This window comes from Phascolarctos cinereus, unplaced genomic scaffold (genome assembly GCF_003287225.1).
Source record: "Phascolarctos cinereus isolate Bilbo 61053 unplaced genomic scaffold, phaCin_HiC Scaffold_3;HRSCAF=262, whole genome shotgun sequence".
In the NCBI taxonomy this organism is placed as follows: domain Eukaryota; kingdom Metazoa; phylum Chordata; class Mammalia; order Diprotodontia; family Phascolarctidae; genus Phascolarctos; species Phascolarctos cinereus.
In genome coordinates, this window is record NW_027555736.1 from 137,674,622 (window position 1) to 137,694,305 (window position 19,684).

The 19,684-nt window shown below is 37.7% G+C and overlaps 1 protein-coding gene across 4 annotated transcripts in view; it reads right to left on the reverse strand.

Moving 5' to 3' along the window:
- The window catches only part of OTUD7A (OTU deubiquitinase 7A), a 412,217-nt gene that overhangs the window by 102,704 nt on the left and 289,829 nt on the right, over positions 1-19,684 (reverse strand). For all 4 annotated transcript variants that reach the window (XM_020968629.2, XM_020968633.2, XM_020968631.2 and 1 more), the window contains one exon: positions 8,691-8,873. In XM_020968629.2, the coding sequence (XP_020824288.1) occupies positions 8,691-8,873 (183 nt within the window). The remainder of the gene's footprint in view (positions 1-8,690; positions 8,874-19,684) is intronic.

Below are 19,684 nucleotides of genomic sequence, written 5' to 3' on the forward strand. Positions count from 1 at the left end.
GTAGGTGTATATATGTGTGTGTGTGTATGTATGTATGTATGTATCTCTCTAAATACATACATATATGTGTATATATATATGTACACACACATACCCCCCCCAAAAGAATTCAAGGTAGTTTTGGGAAAGGGCACACTAACTTCTGAGGTGATCAGAAAAATACTTCCTGGAAAAGATGTCATTTGAATTGAATTTTGAAAGAAATCAGAATTCCAAGAAGCAAAGGTAAAGAAGGAGTCCATCTCAGGCATGGGGGGACAGCTAGTGTAAAGACATGGAACTGAGAGATGGAATGTAGTGTGCATGGAACAGGAAGTAGGCCACTAGGACTGCATTGTAGAGTGGTTAGAAGGGAATGGTGTGTAGGAAGACTGGAAAAGTGGAAAGAAACCTGGTAGTGAAGAGATTTAAATGAGAGACAGAGTTTATATTAGATCCTAGAAGTAAAAGGGTGTCACTGAAATTTACTGAGTTATGGGAGTAATATGATCAGATATGCACTTTGGGAAAATCACTTTGGAGGCTGTGTGGAGAATGGACGGAGTAGAGAAAGGCTTGGGGTAGGGAGCCTCAAAATGAGACCATTGCAATAATTCAGTCAAGAAGTGATGAAGGAGTGGGGCCAAGATGGTGGAGAAAAGGCAGCAGCTCCCCTGAGCTCTCCTCCAAACCCCTCCAAACATCTTTAAATAATGCCATAAATCAATTTCTGGAGGAGCAGAACCTACAAAAGAATAGGGTGAAATAATTTTCCAGCCAAAGACAACTTAAAAAGTCATCAGGAAAGGTCTGTCACATGGGGGTGAGAATGGAGCACAATCCAGTGCAGACCATATCAGCACAGACCAGGTCCTAGCAAACCAGAAGTAGACCTTGGAAGCCACTGAATCAGCAGCAACAGTGGCAGCTTCCAGAGCTCTCAGCCAAGAGATGGTAATGGAATTGAAAAACTGATCAGAAGGAGATTACAGGGATCTCTTTGCTGGCACTGGGGGAAGGATTCTATTGCCTTGCCCATACTCAGATCTGGGTCACAGTCCTGGGTGGCAGTCCCAGGGTGAGGAGGAGCAGTAGTACACCACAGCTTGCAGAGGCAGTAGAGCAGGGACCCTCATCACAGTTCCAAGACAGAAAAGAGCGCTTGTGGTCACTTACAGACTAGAGCATAGGCCAGGAGAATTTTAAATGCACCTCTCCTTAGATCATACAACCTTGGAAGAACTGAAAACAGCTGCACAAAACCCCTGAAGCTTGGGACAGTGCGTCCTCCACCCTGGAAGCAGAGCTCCACTTTAGCAAAGAGTTTAAAAGTCAAGAAACAGACTGGAAAGATGAGTAAACAAGAGAAAAAATTCTGACCATAGAAAGATAGTATGGTGACAAGGAAGATCAAAACACACACTCAGAAGAAGATAACAAAGTCAAAACTTCTACATCCAAAGCCTCTAATAAAAAATATGAATTAGCCCCAGGCCATGGAAGGGCTCAAAAAGGATTTTAAAAATCAATTAAGAGAGGCAGAAGAAAAATTGGGACAAGAAATGAGAGTGATGTGAGAAAACCATGAAAAACAAGTCAACATCTTGGTAAAGGAGACACAAAAAGTACTGAAGAAAATATCACCTTAAAAAATAGACTAGGCCAAATGGTAAAAGAGGTGCAAAAAGTCAATGAGGAGAAGAATGCTTTAAAAAGCAGAATTGGCCAAATGGAAAAGGAGGTTCAAATGCTCCCTGAAGAAAATAATTCCTTACAAATTAGAATGGAGCAAATGAGAAATCAAAAAACAATAAAATAAAACCGAAAGAGCAAAAAAATACAAGACAATGTGAAATTTCTCATTGGAAAAACAACTGATCTGGAAAACAGATCCAGGAGAAAGAATTTTAAAATTATTAGACTGCCTGAAAGCTATGATTTAAAAAAAAAAAGCCTAGACATCATCTTCCAAGAAATTATCTAGGAAAATTGCCCTGATGTTCTAGAACTGGAGGGTAAAATATGAATTGAAAGAATCCCCTGCTCACCTCCTGAAAGAGATCCCAAAAGGAAAATCTCCAGGAATATTATAGTCAAATTCCAGAGTTCCCAGGTCAAGGAGAGAATATTGAAAGTAACCAGAAAGAAACAATTCAAGTATTTCAGAGCAGTTGAACAACACGAGATGTAGCAGCTTCTACATTAAAGGATTAGAGGGCTTAGAATATGATATTCTGGAGGGCCAAAGAGCTAGGATTACAACCAAGAATCACTTACCCAGCAAAACTGAGTACAATGCTTCAGGAGAAAAATGGATATTCAATGAAATAGAGGACTTTCAAGCATTTTTGATGAAAAAACCCAGAGCTGAATAGAAAATTTGACTTTCAAATACAAGACTCAAGAGAAACATAAAAAGGTAACCAGAAAAGGGAAATCATAAGAGATTTAGTAAAGTTAAACTGTTTACATTCCTACACGGGAGGATGGTACTTGTAATTCATAAAAATTTTCTATTAGGGCAGTTAGGAGTCTAAATAGACAGAGGACACATGTGTGAGTTGAATATGAAGGGATGATGTCTACAAATAAAATTTAAGGGGTGAGAAAGAAGAATGTACTGGGACAAAGGGAAAGGGAGGGGTAGAAGGGGGTAAATCATCTCACATAAAAAATGCAAGAAAAACTTTTTTGGTGGAAGGGAAGAGTGGAGGTGGGGAGTGAGTGAACTGTACTCTCATCAGAACTGGCTCAAAGAGAGAATAATATACACACTCAATTGGCCACGGAAATCTATCTTACCCCACAGGAAAGGAGGAGGGGAAGGAAAGAAGGGAATGGGGTGACAGAAGAGAGGGCAGATTGGGGGAGATGACAGTCAGAAGCAAAATACTTTTGATGTGGGACAGGGTGAAAGGAGAGAGGAAGAAAATAGAATAAATGAGAGGGGCAATAGGATGGAGTAAAATAGATTTAGCAATCATAACTATGAAAAAAATTTGAAGCAGGTTTCTCTAATAAAGGTCTCATTTCTCAAACATATAGAGAACTGAGTCAGATTTATAAAAATAGGAGCCATTCCCCAATTGATAAATGATTAAGTTATATGAACAGTTTTTAGATGAAGTAATCAAAGCTATCTATAGCCATATGAGAAGGTGCTCTAAATCGATATTGTTTGGAGGAATGAAAATTGAAACAATTCTGAGTTACTACTTCATACTTATTAGATTGATTAATAGGACAGAAAAGGAGAATGACAATGCTGGAAAGGATGTGGGAAAAATAAAACATTAAAACACTGTTTGTGGAGTTGTGAACTGATTCAACCATTCTTTAGAGCAATTTGGAACTATGCCCAAAGGGCTATAAAACCATATGTATCCTTTGACCCTTTGACCCTTTGACCTAGCAGTGCCACCATTAGGTCTGTATTTAAAAAGAGATAAAAACAAAAATATTTATAGTGGCTCTTTTCTAGTGGCAAAAAGTTGGAAAATGGGAGGATACCCATCAACTGGGGAATAGCAGAACAAAATGTGCTATGTGATTGTGATGGAATACTATTGTTGTACAAGAAATGATAAACAGGATGCTCTCAGAAAAACCTGGAAAGACTCACATGAACTGACGCAAAGTGAAATGTACTGTGTACAAAGTAATAGCAATATTGTAAGATGGGGGCAGCTAGGTGGTGCAGTGGATAGAGCACCATCCCTGGAGTCAGGAGGACCTGAGTTCAAATCTGGTCTCAGACCAGACACTTGACACTTACTAGTTATGTAAGGTCCCTTAACCTCATTGCTTAGCAAAAAACAAACAAACAAAATATTGTAAGATGATCATCTATGAATGACTTAGTTATTCTCAGCAGTACAATGATCCAAGACAACTCTGAAGGATTTATGATGAAAAATGCTACCCATCCCCAGACAACAAACTGATGATGTTTCAATTTTTTTTACTTTATTTTTCTTGAGGATTTTTTTGTCTATGTTTTCTTTGACAACATGATTAATATGGAAATTTGTTTTGCATGACTACACATGTATAACCTACATAGAATAGCTTGCCTTCTCAATATGGGGGAGAGGGAAGAGAGAGAATTTGGAACTCAAAGTTTTAAAAATGAATGCTAAAAATTATTTTTTGGGAAAACATGTGATTGAGGGAAAATACAAAATAAATTTTCTAAAAAATAAATGTTAAAAAATGTCTTGACATGTAATTGGGAAAAATGCTATTAAGAAAAAAGAAGTGATAAGGATCTGAATTAGGGTGATGACTAGATGAGTGGAGAGGAAGGGACCTATTGAAGGGCTGAGAAAAGAAGAGATCTAGAACACCTAACCACATGCCTTGCAGATAGTAGATGCTCAAGAAATATTTGATTGATATAAACATTTTTAAAGGCTCAAAACACTCATGTTTAGTAATCAACTATTATAATGTGAGGATTATGAAATATAGCACATTTAAATACACATTTCCTTCCTGGTCTAGGCTGAAATTACACAGTCAATTTCTTTTTAACAAGACAAACATTCTTTTTAGAATTTATCCAAATGAAATTATCACAGATTCATTATTAGTATTGTTCAAAACTCCATGACAAACTCATAAAATAGTACACTTGGGACCTAATGGTCCTACAACATCTGTTTCAAATTAGGTTACTTGTTAACAAGAGGTTTTCCTACTTGAGCTATTCCCCCATCCACCTCAATCCCCCCACTCATCTGCATACCATAAAGATATACTATAAAAGATTGAGATGTCATTTAGAAAAGGAGTCTCTCTCTCCTCTCTCTCCTTTTTTCTTTTTGACTCTCCCCCCTTTCTTTCTCATTCTCTCTCCTCTCATTTTCCCTCTTTCTCTCTTTTCCCTCTCTCTTTCTCTCTTCCCTCTTCATCTTTTTGTCTTTCTCTGTTTTCTTTTATTTTTTAAAGGAAGCAATAGACATAAATGGTGTTAATTTATTTTTGGTCAAACGTATTCTAAAGATGGGGCTTAAAAATTGGCAGGAGATCATGCAACAATCTACACCAAACCTGGTTTTCAGATATTTCTCATCTTGGAATTTGAGAGAGATAGGAATTTCCAGAAAATCATATTTCAACATTGATATATTTTAATCTAAACAAAAAGCACATATACTTTTAAATATCATCTTCACATTCCTGATGAGTTTCATATTATGTTTTCATGAATAGGAAGTCAATTACATGTTGTCTGTGGAGTAAGTACCATTGAATTCACATTTATTAGGTACTTATTATGTGTGACAAAGTCTACTAGATTCTGGGGATACAAAGACAAATGTCACAAAGACCTTCTCTTTAGCAGTTCACAATTGAATGGGATAGAGTTGGGGCAAGGACATGAACACAACCATGATACCAGAAAGAGCAAAAAAAAAAAAAAAGAAAGAAAGAAAGAAAAGAAAAGAAAAGACAGGTCTAGTCAAGTTCCACAAAAAATGACAGAGATTCCAGGAACTAGAATCAGAATTGCACTCTAGCTTACCCCTTGTGTCACTTTTTAATTTGGTGACCTTGGACATGTCACTTAACTTCTCCAGGACTCAGATTCTTCCCTTGTTAAATGAAGGGGTTGGATTTGCTAGCCATTGAAGTTCTTTTTAGTTTTAAATCTATGCTCTCAATGATCTCATGTCCTGCATGTTAACCTAACCATTAGTTTTATAGAGAAAAAAAGTTCTGACCTCTGGCCATTTATAGACTAGAAAAAAGGAATATTGTGATTACAAGTGCTACTATAGTAGAAAAAAGTAGAAAGAAGAATCTTGGTTTCAGAGTACTTGTGTTTAAATTCTAACTAGTTATTAACTACCTGTACAAACCTGAGTTAATTCCTTCTCTTGGGCTTCACTTAACTCCTCCGTAAAATGAGGAGACTAGACAGATGATGATTTCTAAAATTCCTTCTACTGCTGAAACCTAAAGGCCCAACTATGATTATGTAACCTGGCATAAAAATGGGGTAGGGTCGGGGTAGGGAGGTATGGCCATGAAGAGCAGGTTTACCATGGGTACACTCATGCTGGGAAAGGGAGAAGTCCTGCCCCCTGCCCCCCAAAGTTTGGGGGAAGAGGATTGGGCAGCTCCTCCAGATGAAATGTGGACTGGAGAAAATTGAAAGTGGGATGTAATGATGATAGGTGTGTCTGTGTGGGTGTGGGTGTGTGGTGTGGGGAGAGAGAGAGAGAGAGAGAGAGAGAGAGAGAGAGAGAGAGAGAGAGAGAGAGAGAGAGAGAGAGAGTGCATGTCCTGGGAAGAGGTACCCCATAGTGGATGTTAGCATCTTGGGGCAAGGCTCCATCAACCCTAAGCTCTGATGAAACTGATAATATTATGAAATGTGGGTTATAAGGGTATTGCTTACAATTTGAGAAAAGAAATTGCCTACCTTTTAAGTCATGTTGAATGAACACACAGTCCTAGGGGCCATGTAAAGATGATATAATTGACTTACCATCAACAAGACATATAATTGGAGATTTTTTTCCCTTCCCAAAGCTGGGGAGATGAACTGTGTTGAGTTCATTCATCCATCCAAGCTCTCTGATCTAGACTCACATTTGGACCATCAGTCAATATGTATTTGTGGATGGTGTGAGGTATGTCACATGATGTTATTAAATATTACTAAATGTTAAATATTAACAGTCTGAAAGAGGCAGCCTCTTTGATGTAAAAAATAGCTTCCAAGTGTTAAAAGACCATCTAATGGGAAACAGCTGTTTCTAATACAAATAATCATATATACTCCTTCTTTTTCTTCTTCTTCCTCCTCCTCTTCCTCCTCTTCCTCTTCCTCTTCCTTTTCCTCCCCAACCCTTTTATCTGTCTTTCTCTCTGTGTCTGTCTCTGTATCTTTCTGTCTCTATCACTCTGTCTTTGTCTGTCTGTCTGTCTCTCTCTCTCTCTCTCACACACACCCCAAAGCCAAGGTTGTCTTTTTTCCCCACTCTGGAGTGTGAGTAAAATTTGGAATAGGAAATCATAATGACAAAAGTTATTCCAAAGGGGCCTGCCACCTCCAGTATCACCCTCACTTGAAAATTACAAAGTTCCTGGTGCTAGGAAGTACAAAACATCTTTAAGACTGACAAAAACAAATGTCAAGACTACATTTGCATCTCCCAACAGCTCTCGCTACCCTAAGACTTAGTTGACATTTTGGGCACCAGGATTTCATAACAGAGAGACTAAATAAGAATCCAATTATGTGGCACTTCAACATCCAATTTAAAAACCCTAAAATTTGAATTCTATTAAAAACAGATGGGATTATTACCCAGGCTTGATAAATACAGCTATAGCCAGGGCAGAATACAACATCTTCTTCGTGTAATATCTTCTTTAAAAAATCAGATGGTGGCTGATAATTACTATATTTATCAGGATAGGAAATACCTGAGATTGTAAGGTGTACTATGATTTCAAAATGTAAAACAGCATTGTATTAAATATATAGCAGCCCTGATTTGCCACATTCTCCATGTCTGAAAACCAGGCATACTGGGGTCTCTTGTTACTTAAGGGTGATCTGGTAGTGAAAAGCCCAATGTTAAAGGTCCTTCAAGGAGATCTTTTATGAGGTGACACATGTGGTTAAGGTTACTCTTGTCTTGAGTAAAAACCAGATGGTAGTGCTTGGGGTTGGGGGTGGAGGAATGTATTCTAAACTGCAGAAATGAACGAAACACACTGACCTGGGTTACACACTTGTCTTTGACATTAACTATCTATGTGACAATGTATATGTCAAAACTACTCTGGATCTGTTTCTTCATGAATAAGTGAATAGAATGAGGATTGAATGAATAAACTCCATGTACTGATCACTTCCCAGATATTTCCACAGCATTTTGTCTGAACTCTGGCTTCCTGAATGCTGCTCCCAGTTTACTGAGCTTTAATAGGTGAGCCCTCGACTTATCTTGCCTAGACCTCCATGTCATTTCAACAGCCTGCTACCCTCATGCCCTGCTTCATAGCTCCCTTTTCTATAATCTCCTTTCTTTAGAATATAAGCTCCTTTTGGGCAGCGACTACCTTGTTTTCTTGTATTTGTATTCCTAACACTTAGCACAGTGTCTGATACATAAAAATGATTAATGAATGTTCTACCAACTAATAAAAAGTCTCTTCTGCTCCAAGATTATTTAATTTGAGAGTTTTGCTCTTGTTTCAATGAATAATACTCGTGATTTTCTTCACTATCTTGTGGATTTTTTTTTTTTTGGCGAGAGCAATTGGGGTTAAGTGACTTGCCCAGAGTCACACAGCTAATGAGTGTTACGTATCTGAGGCCAGATTTGAACTCAGGTTCTCCTGACTCCAGGGCCGGCACTCTATCCACTGTGCCATCTAGTTGCCCCATAGCTTGTGGATTTTGTCCCTGTGCCTTACTATCTTCTGCAGCCTTTCAACTAGATCAAACTTAGCATTCTCAGCTAGTAGAAAAATAGTAGAAATAATAAGGCTAATACTTCAATCAATCTGTTCACTTACTGACTTGATGAAGGGTGTGTGTATGCATACGTGTGTGTGTGCATGAGTAGATAGAGAGTGGGCTTTATAGTTTGGTCATCATTCTGTCCTTGTCTCACATTCATTTGAATAATGCAGAGTTAGTAATCTCACCTTTATTTCATAAATTTGGTCTAGTTATAGTTATTTACCTTGGGCAATGTCATCCTGTCTCTGAAGGCAGGGTCGTTCAATTTTGTTCACCTGTTGGGCTGGCTCTCTCTCTGGCTGCTTGTAGTATTTTCCTTCATTGAACACCTGTGGTAGGTTGGCCGTATGAACCTGTCGAAGTTGCTCATAGTCACTCAGAGCTGCGGTCAAGTCCCAGTTTTTGCCTACAAAGAAGGACAATAGTTACATTGCCTGTTGTCATCTACATTAGAGAATACCTAAGTTCATAATGTGACCAACATATTTAATCATATTTTTTCATTCAAAATAATGAACACCTACTAGGAACCATAGGGGATAAAAAGATGAGTAAAATGCAATCTCACCTTTTACGGAGGTTAAAATGATGAAGAGGAGAAAATACATATGCAAAAGTAGCTATAATACAATTTACAAAAACCTATTTCTGATTTCCTGGAGGCAAAAAAGGAGGTACTTGGGCAATATACTTGGTTGGGAATTAGAATCAGAATCAAAGCCCCAAACTGAACAGTTTTACATACAGTATATCTATATCCCATATAGTATATCCCATAGCACAATGCATCATTGTACTATGGTATAATTATGCGGTAGTCTGAAAAACAAAAACCAAATTCTTTGGTCAATGTTCATACTACCTTTGTGAAATTCAGAGGGAAGAAAGAGACAAGCATGTGATATTTTTTGATGGGAAAATTAAAGAATTTTTTTTAAAGAATGGAAGAAAGTATCTCAGAATATGAATTGGAAGAGGTCTATACTCTGTCTAGTCTAACTCAGATTTGGAGAGGAATCTCCTACATAAAGTATTGAATCACAAGTAATCATCCGACCTTCGCTGAAGAACTCAGATGAAGGGGACCTCACTCCAGAGGTAATGTATTTCACGTTGGGATAGTTGTAATTGTTGGGAAGGTTTTCCCCCCTTTTATAAAAACTAAATTTGCCATTTTATGTTAGCTCTGCCCCTTCTTCTAAGGAATAATACTTGATGTATGTGAAGAAGGAAACAAATACTATCCCAACCCAGTCTTCTCTTTTGTAGACTAAACATCCCCCAATTCCTTCAAATTGATCTTTAGATTAGCCATGAACTTGAGGTCCTTCAATCTCCTGGTTATCCTTCACTGGACACTGTACTGTAGTAATCTCAAATTCCTTCTTACTCATTTACCAAATTCTCTTAGTCATTTACTGTATTATCTCTCAGTCACTGGCCAAATTCTCTCTCAGTCTTGGATCAAATTCTCTCAATCATTTACCAAATTCTCTCACAATCATTTATTCACTACTGAGTTTGTGTGTGAAAGGGTACTAAGTCAATCAAAATGTGTTTATCTTAAGCTTAGTGTGTATAGTCTACTTAACCTCTAGCAAAAGGAGGGAAATATTATATACAACTTGACTGAATCCTAAAATTGTAGTGTTTTTGAAAATGGCCAATAAAATTTTAACTCTAATTTCATGGATCAAATAAAATTCTATCTTTTCCTGCTTCAGTATGAATCACATCTATTAATTATTTTGACTAATTATGTATTAACTGAATTAGTGAATATGGAAAAACAAAGTCTTAAAAGTGCAAAACAACATCTGTACAACTTATTTTTATCAGTCTATTTTTGATGCATGCTCAATACAATTAATCATAACAGCTGAAATTGTATTATTTTGATTTTGAGCACATTTTGGTACTCTCAGTGAATAAAGCTATAATAAATTCTTTCAATTCATGAAGATTAGAAAACTAAATCAGCATCCTTTGGGCAAACAAAAGCAGAATTAAAGTGTTCAACCAGTTTTTTTTTTTGCAGGGGGGGGAGTAAAGATTTTAAAAGGACATTATGTGTGTGTAGTATTATATATCATACAGTGTGTGAACACAAGGTATTATCATTATTATTTTAATTACATTTTACTCAGGAGCTAAACTTAGATCTTTGGAAGAGCAGTAGAATTCAATCTAAGCACACATTTACACTCTATATCGTCAGCCACGCAATAAGCATTCAGCTCTACAGACCTGGATTCTATGTTGTTCTCCATGAAAACTACCAATTAGTTTTTGAAGCTTCCCAATCATTCTTTTGAATCACAGCTCAGTTCACTAGTCAATAAACATTTACTAAGCCCCTACTACATGCCAGACACTTTGCTAAGCACTGGGGATACAAAAAGAGACAAAAGATAGTCCTTGGTCTCAAGAAGGTTACAGTCTAGTGAGGGAGAAAATAAGGAAACAAATAGGTACAAACAAGTTATGCACAGGATAAATATTGAAAAATCCTGATTCATCTGTATCACTTTATAATTGTGAAGCTTTTCACCTTTTTAATCCAACTGACAATGTTATTAAATGTGGACATTAAATGCTTCAAAAACATTCATTAAGTTACTTGATGCTGAGAGAAAATCAAAGCTTGCATCAGTCTGATAACCAGGTACTTAGGTGTCAGCAAGAACTTCTCTACATAAACCTTTTCCAATTCTAAATCCAATTTGTAGACAATTAGGTCACTTTTCAAAACTGAGTATGTTCCACAATAACTGATCAACACATTCCTCAACATCGTCCCTTGTCCACTGCTCATTATGTCCAGTGCATTAGGCAGAAGAAATTGGCTTGTAAAGGCCTCTCCAATCAGTTAATTCTGTAGCATTCCTTGCCATCCTGGTAGGCAAGTCTTATATGATTCAATTCAGTAAGTATCTCATAAGCCCTTATGTGCAAGGCTTTGTACTAGGCTAGGGATAGAAAGACAAAGAGAAAAATAGTTCATGCTCACAAAGTGCTTATATTTTACTTGAGGGCATAATATGCAAAGACAAGTCAATATAATATAATCTATGAAGGAAAAAACACCATACCTTGGGGGTACCATCTGAGCTGAATCCTGAAGGAATATAAGGATTCTAGGATAAGGACAGATGGCATCATAACAATGGTGGTCTTTGGCCAGAACAAAGGCATAAAGATGGGAGACAGAATGACATGTGTGAGGATCAGAGAGAAGGCCAGTTGGGTTGGATTGTAGAGTCTTGGAAAATGAATAAAATATAGTGAAGCTAGAATGCTAGGTTGGGGCTTTAAAAGAGCAGTTTACATTTGATTCTAAAAGGAATAGGAAACCACTGGAGTTTACTGAGTAGGGCAGTACCATGGTCAGATCTTCACAGAAGCTGTAGGCAGGATGGACTGGAGTGGGGAAAGACTCAAAGCAGGGGAACAATGAGGAAGCTATTGCAATAGTCTAGGCAAGAAGTGATGAAGACCTGAACTAAGCTGGTAGCCATATGTAAACAAAAGTTGTCATTATGTGATGGCGAAGTAATTGAGGTAGAAATGGTAAGATTTGGCAACTAATTGGATATGTGAGATGAGAGAGCAAGAGGAATTGGGGATAACATTGGATTTTCATGGATTATCAAGGTAGAACACTGGAAAAATGGTGGCACTGTTGAAAGAAATGGGGAAATTTGGTAGAAGGGTGGGTTAAGGGGAAAAGAAAATTAATTTTGTTTTACATAACTGAATTTAAGTTATCTCCAGTATATCTAGTTTGAAATGTATATTATACAGTTGTTGATGGTGTTCGGGAAAGAGACTTGCTGGATATATAGATCTGTGAATCATTTGCATAAAGATGATAATTAAACCCATGGGAGATGATGTGATCATTGAGAATGTGTAGAAAGAAAAGTGAAGAGGACATAGGACAGAGCCATGGAGAACACACACTTTCATAAGAGGTGATTTCTGTGATGCACCCGCAAAATAGTCTAAGGACAAATCAGAAAGGTAGGAGGAGAACCAGGAGACACTGGTCCTACAGAAAAACCAAAACAAAACAGAGAGAAAAGAATTCCCAGTAGGAGGAAAGGGATTAAAAGAGTCCAGTGCATCAAAGATGGATATGGTGATTAAGAGATCATTAGTGACTTTTGAAATAGCATTTTCTGTTGAACGATGAGGACAGAAGCCAGAATGGCTTTGCATGAAGATATGCCTTTGGATAAAGAGGGAGGCAGCAGGAAGTGGAGGCAATAGGTGTACACAGCTTTTTCTTGGACCTTGCCTGAAAAAGAGGAGAGAGAGAGAGAGAGAGAGAGAGAGAGAGAGAGAGAGAGAGAGAGAGAGAGAGAGAGAATGAGAGAGAGAGAGAGAGAACAAATGCTTAAGGGGATGCTAGGATCTAGTGAAGGTGTTGTTGTTTTAACGGGGAAAATGTGGACATATCTTAAGGTAGTACATTATGAGCCAGTAGGTAGGGAGAGATCTGGAGACTGGAAAGACATGTGGGATAATCTTCTAAAGAAGATAGGGTTTACCTGACAAGAAAGGACACAATTTCTCAGAGACAATAGGAAAAGAGGAGAGTGTGGGGAATGATATCAAAGATCTCAGACACACTAGAGACCATCTACTTGGAAAGACAAGATATATACATAAAAAGCTAGGAGTTAGGAAAAATGAGGAGTTGAGGAAGAATCTGAAGTTATGAACCTGGCAGACTAGAAGGACAGTAGTATTCTCAAAAGAAAATGAACTTCTTTCTCTTCTAGATGTCTTCCTAGTCATGATTCTCCCAAGTCTTCCTACCACTTTCTCTTACTCTTATTTCCTTCTGGCTGTGGTTATGGTTGCTGCCATATTCACCCATGTCTTCTGATCATACTCCATAAATCCTTGCTTCCTTGCCAGCCCCTCTACTCTTCTCCTTTGCCCTTCCAAGGTCTTTGCTCCTCTTTCTCATCACTTACTAAAATCCTATCCTTCCTTTAAGACCCAGATAATGCCTTACCTCCTCTGTCAAGCCTGCCCTGATTGTCTAAGATTTCACTGAAATTTCACCTCCTCTCAACTTCTCTGGTCACATTTTATGTCCTACTTACTTGGCATTAGCATATAGAATACTTCATTATTATTTAACTCGTGTGTGTGTGTGTGTGTGTGTGTGTGTGTGTGTGTGTGTGTGTGTGTGTGTGTGTGTGTGTAGTCTACTCAAGTAAACTGTATTGTATCCCCAGCACCTAATACAGCATAATACTCCTAAGAGGGATAGGGATAGTAGTAGTGACTGGACCTGTGATATCACTGGTGCTCCCAGTACACAGAACTCCCAGGTGATGAAACAACCTCCAGTAGTACAGGATGGTACCTTCTTTAAAACTTGTATTCTTAGAGCAGCTTTGAGGAGTTAAAGATCTTTGGCAGGGTCATAGAGAAGTAGAATTTGAACCTAGTTCTTCCCGGATTCTCTGTCCACTACTCCATGCTGTCTTAATAATTATTCCTTTAATACCATAATTATTAAAGTATTAATTTATAATAATTTACCCAATAATTTATTAATAAAAAATAGGTGGTGCAATAGATAAAAGTGCTGGGCCTACTCTAGAAGTCCCAAGTTCAAGGACAGCTAGGTAGTGCAGTGTATACAGCACCAGCCCTGGACTCGGGAAGAACGACCTGAATTTAAATCTGTCTTCAGACACTTACTAACAGTGTGACTCTGGGCAAGTTACTTAACCCCGACTGCCTCTAAAAAACAAAACAAAACAAAACAAAATGATACAAGAAGTCCCAAGGTCAAACCCTGGCATCAGAAACAGCGGTGCAGGCCCTGGGCAAATCACTTCTTCTCTGTCTGACTTAGTTTCCTAAGTGATAAAATGGGGATAATAATAGCACCTACCTCCTGGAGTTGTTGTGAGGATTTAATGAAATACTATTTGTAAAGTGCTTAGAAAGGCTCCTGGTGCATAGTAGGCACTTCATAAATGTTTGTTTCCTGCCTCCAAACAGGAAGAATAGGCTGAATTAACATTACACTTTCAAGTCTTGTTTCCTGCCTCCAAATAGGAAGAATAGGCTGAATTAACATTACACTTTCAGGTCTTCCTACACATTACCTTATTGGATCTCCATAGGAATCCAAGATAGATATTCTCCTGTTTTTGTACATAAAGAAACTGAGGTTCAGAGAAATTGTGCTCAGGGTGCAGCAGCAGAGCAGATGTTAGTGCCTCTTCCTTAATGTCATTTCCACTGATAATATCATATCAGTATGTGACAGTGCCCAGGACTTTGGAGGCTAGGACTTTCTTTTCTGAGTCTTCAGTAGCTGTGGCTATAGTACCTACAGGAGCTAGGCTGCATCTCCATGGGGGTTGCTTCTTAGGATGATGGTTGAGGGCATTGGGCTGGAATCATTACTATGGTGTAACACAAGTTTTTATGCTTTTTTTTTTTAAAAAAGGTAATGTTGTAGGGGGAGGGGAGAAGGAATAGTAGGGGACTTGTGTCTCTTCCAACTCTATCTACAGCATCTTTTAAAAAAAATTTATCTTTTATTTTCAGCTTGAATCATCTCCCTTCCAAATCCCACCTCCATTCAAGAAAAACCAAACTCATTACAAATATGTATAGTCAAATGGAACAAATTCTGCATTACCCTTGACCCTTCTCCCTCACCCACCCCCAAAGTCACAAAGTCACAATCTTCACTCTGAGCCTATCACCTCTCTATCTGGAAGTGGGTACCATGTTTTATCATGAATCCTCAGAATTATGGTTAGTCATTGTGATGGCCAGAGTTCCTTAGTCTTTCAAAGTTGTTTGTCTTTACAAAGTGTTTTCCTGGTTCTATAGAGCATTGGTTCTTAATGACTATTTCAATGTAACTGGTTTCCATGTATTTTATGTATTTAAATAGCCTTTTTTCCTAAGAAAGAGCCTATAGGTTTTATTAGACTGTCAAAGGGGGACCATGACACAAAGAAGGTTAAGGACTCCTGACCTAGGGCACAGAAGCAGTAATTGATTTTTGATAATGAGAGAATTTGCTGCTCATACAAATGGCCTCTCTCCTCAGAATTCTTTAATCGAAGACTTATTTAGGGAGGCCGGGAAGACATAGTCAATCGTAATGTCATTGACCCTAAAATATTAAAGGCCCTTAAGTGGGGAAAAAAAATCGTTATAAACATGTTTGAAACAGATTGTCAAGTCTAGGAAAAACACCTCTGTCTCTCCCTTTTTCTCGTTCCCTATCCCATCTTTTAATATTTTTTTTCAGTGACTTGCATGTACATAGTTCACAGGGTTGTTTTGAAGATTACATGAGAAAATGTATGGAAAGTACTTTATAAATGTCAAAGCCCTATACAAATATCAGCTATAATTAGGAGTAAATTAATCATTAGTATGCATTATTAATTGGGCTTAAATTAATTTGTGTAAGATAATTATATCCTGGTTTGACTTGAAAGAAGTAATCTTAGAAGAACAAAAACTATTCATTTCTTACTGTCATTCATCACATTCAACCCTATCTGTTTCTCAGTTAAAATACATGTTTTCCAAAGTAAACAATGGGATCAAATCTAAAGGTACCAGGAAACACTAAATCCCTTATTGTTTTGCTAATAGCCCCTGTGGGGATCTCCTAGGAGACAGAGAAACTAGAGTCTGGGCTGCTGCAAGGGTCTACAGTAATTCAGCTCCACTTGAATTTTTCCAATACAAAGACTCATTCTCTAATGTAGTCAAATTGACTTTTTCCAACTTCGTTAAACTGGTGAAACCTGAACAAGGGAACTAAAATAATCAACTTTCATTCCAAAAGCAAGTTTTCTAATCAACTAGAGAGATGGAATGATTCAACTTGATAAATATTTCTTAAGCACTTACTATGTATAAAGCATTTTACTAACCCAGGGAGATACCAACACTCAGGCCAAACAATTCTTACCCTCTAGGAACTTTCCATTCTATTGGGGGAGGTGCACTATGTACTCAAATGAGTAAATATAACCTAATATCAAGGTGGGAAGAGCATTAAACTGATCTGGAAAGGTCTCTTGTAGGAGGTGGGCCAAAAGCTCTGTTTTGAAGGAAGATAGGGATTCTATTAGGTGGAGGTGAGGAGGGAATGGATCTCAGATATGTGAGACCACCATGGGAGATATGCAGTCCACTATTATACAGACTCCAATATGACAAAGGTGAATCTCCAAACACATCTAAAAGCTATAAATGGCTGCCTATGGTGGCCTGAACTGCTAGAGATGCTTGAAGCTGGTTGGATTCCTTGAATTTAGGAGTTCTAAGTTGCAAGAGGGCTGAAGACCAATTGGTGCCTGTGATAACTGGTAAGACCTCCTCCCCCCACCCCCACACAAACTCCCCACCAAAAGAAGGTCTGCATAAGGAAAGGTGAAGTGGCCTAGATTGGAAAAAGGGAGCAGGTTAAAAGTTCTGAGCTGATTATTGGGATGGCTGCAGTGCTTCCAGCCAGGGGAAGATAGGGAGACCTATTTTTTTTTAAAGCTATAACTTCCTGCTAGAACATGGTAAGTCTCTCAGATGAGTATCAATCCTATTCCTTAATATTAGCATCAAAACAGAAACTAGTCTTTGCAAAGCATGGTATTTAAAACAAAGACAATCATATTGAAACTTACTATAACAATGCACACCAACACATGGAATCCCAATCCCACTCCCCTACCCCCCCCCAGCTCAAGACTTCCCTACCCCTCAATACCAGGTGGATTGCAATAGTTGCCTAACTGGTTTTTCCAATCTCTAATTCATCCTATATATTTATGTCAGAGCATTTTGTCTAAAGCACAGCTCTCATCTTCATCATCACTACCACCATTATCATAGCTAATATTCATACAATACTTATTATGTGCCAGGCACAGAGCTAAGCACTTTACAAATATTATCTCATTTGATCCTCACAATATATCTGGGAGGTAGGTGCTATTATTATTCCCCACTTTATAATTGAGAAAACCGAGGAAAACAGCTGAAATGAGTTGCCCAGAGGCATACAGCTAGTAAGTGTTTGAAGCAGATTTGAATTCAGGTCTTCCTGACACTAGACCAAGCCCTTTTACCACTGTGCAATCTTACTACACTATCTAGCTGGCACTATCCTGTTCAAAAACCTTGAATAGTTCTATATTGCCAACCAAATTAAGTCTAAATTGTTTAATATAACATTCAAGGTCCTCATCACTGCAAGCCCAGTTTATTTTTTTTTCAACTCTGTCTCTTACTATTCTCCTTTATTTAGCCAATTCTCCTACAAAACACAAATTGAAAGAATAATGGATTTGGGGTCAGAGAAATTGGATTTAAATCTTGGCTTTAGTTTTATGACTTTGGATAATTAACTGACCATCTTTGAGTCTTGTCTATAATAGGAAGGGGTTGGACTAGATTATCTCTAAATTCCCTTCCAGTTTTAAATCCCATGACTATTCCACTATTTCACACAAACATTCTGTACTGCCCAAGGAGAATACTAAGAGACAGAGTTGCAATGCAACTCTAGTTGAACTCTTGCAATTTACAAATTACATTGCACAATGTAGTGCAAAGCAATATATCCACAATGCCCTCTAAATCTAGTTTCAATATGATTGTCTTTGTTTTAAATACCATGCTTTGCAAAGACTAGTTTCTATTTTGATGCTAATATTAAGGAATAGGATTGATACCCTACCCATCTTTGAGGCTTCATCTTAAATGATACTTCCTCAATGAATCCATTCTTGATCCTCACAACTGGTTAATAATCTCTGCCTGTTCTCTTTTACCAGATTATACATTCTTTGGGGGAAGACTATATTTCACTCATTTTTTGTGTCCCATCTCATAGCACATAGCTCAGCAGTCTGATTTCTTGTTGTCCAGACCATCTGCCTAGGTCTACAGCACCTGACTTCTCAGTATCTTCTACTGGTTTTTTTGATCCTTGTCTTAGGTGTCTTCTAGGCTTCCAACCACTTGGACTACCCACATGACTGACCACCTTGTGTGTAGTACCTAGGAGGTGCCTAATATATGTATGTTGGATTGAACTGAATTTTTGCCAGCAATTTACCTTTCTATTTCTGTTTGTCCACTACATCACTACTCTCTTTATTATCTAAGGGTATCTGGACACCCCCACCTTCATTGCTATCTGAGTAAAACATCAGGTTTTATCACACCACTTCTAGTCTCATTCCACTCTAAATTTTCCTATCCTGTTGCCATACAAATCCTGAAATCCTGGAATGATAGCTATACCCTTTTTTTTTTGTCAACACAGACTCCATGCAGAAAATGGAATTAATTCAGCATTCTATGACAGAGAAATTTCCAAAGATGATCTCATCTTCCTGATATTTCCACAGGACACAGTGGAATAAAATTCTACTTTAGTCTGTGGTTAGCTAATGATTCCAACAGGTTCCGCCTGTTGTAGGTTAATTAATTTCACTTTGTTCCATGGCCTTGGACTTTGCCCTTGACTAGGCTCCTTGCAACATTTTCTAAAGTACATCTTTCATTTGTTAATCTTTTGCTTCATTGTGATGCTCTTTCTTATAGTTCTTGCAGTGATTTTAGAGAGCGCTTAGCTTAAATAGAACCTTCCATGTTGCCCTCTTTGTTAGCAGATCTGTCATAAATTTCTTTGATAACACCCTTTATGATGTTTCTGTATATTCCCCATTGGTAATATGTTGCAGACTTTCTCCATAGTCTTTTGTGTGGATTTCTACTTAAATTTTTCTAAGATTTTAGTACAATACTCTATGATTTACATCATTACAAAATTCCAGGTTAAAAAGGATAGGTCTTTGTGTCAGTGAGAAGCTTAGAGTCATTAAAAGATTTGTTCAGTTTCTCAAAGTGAATCCAGTCTATTCTTCCTCCTATTCAATTCTGGGAACAGATATATTGTTATTTCAGGGGTAAAGGTGAACTCTACCATGTAATAAAGTTTTGGAGACTGCATACTTATTTCTTAAATTTGAGCTGCACAGTATTAGTGATCATGTTTATAGTGGATACAGGGATCTAAATATCTCTATCAATGTCATCTTTTAAATAAAAATTAATATTTTTCCCCCAAATGCATGTAAAAACAATTTTAACCTTCATTTTTTTTTATGATTTTAAATTAAAAATTCTCTTCTTTCCTCTCTC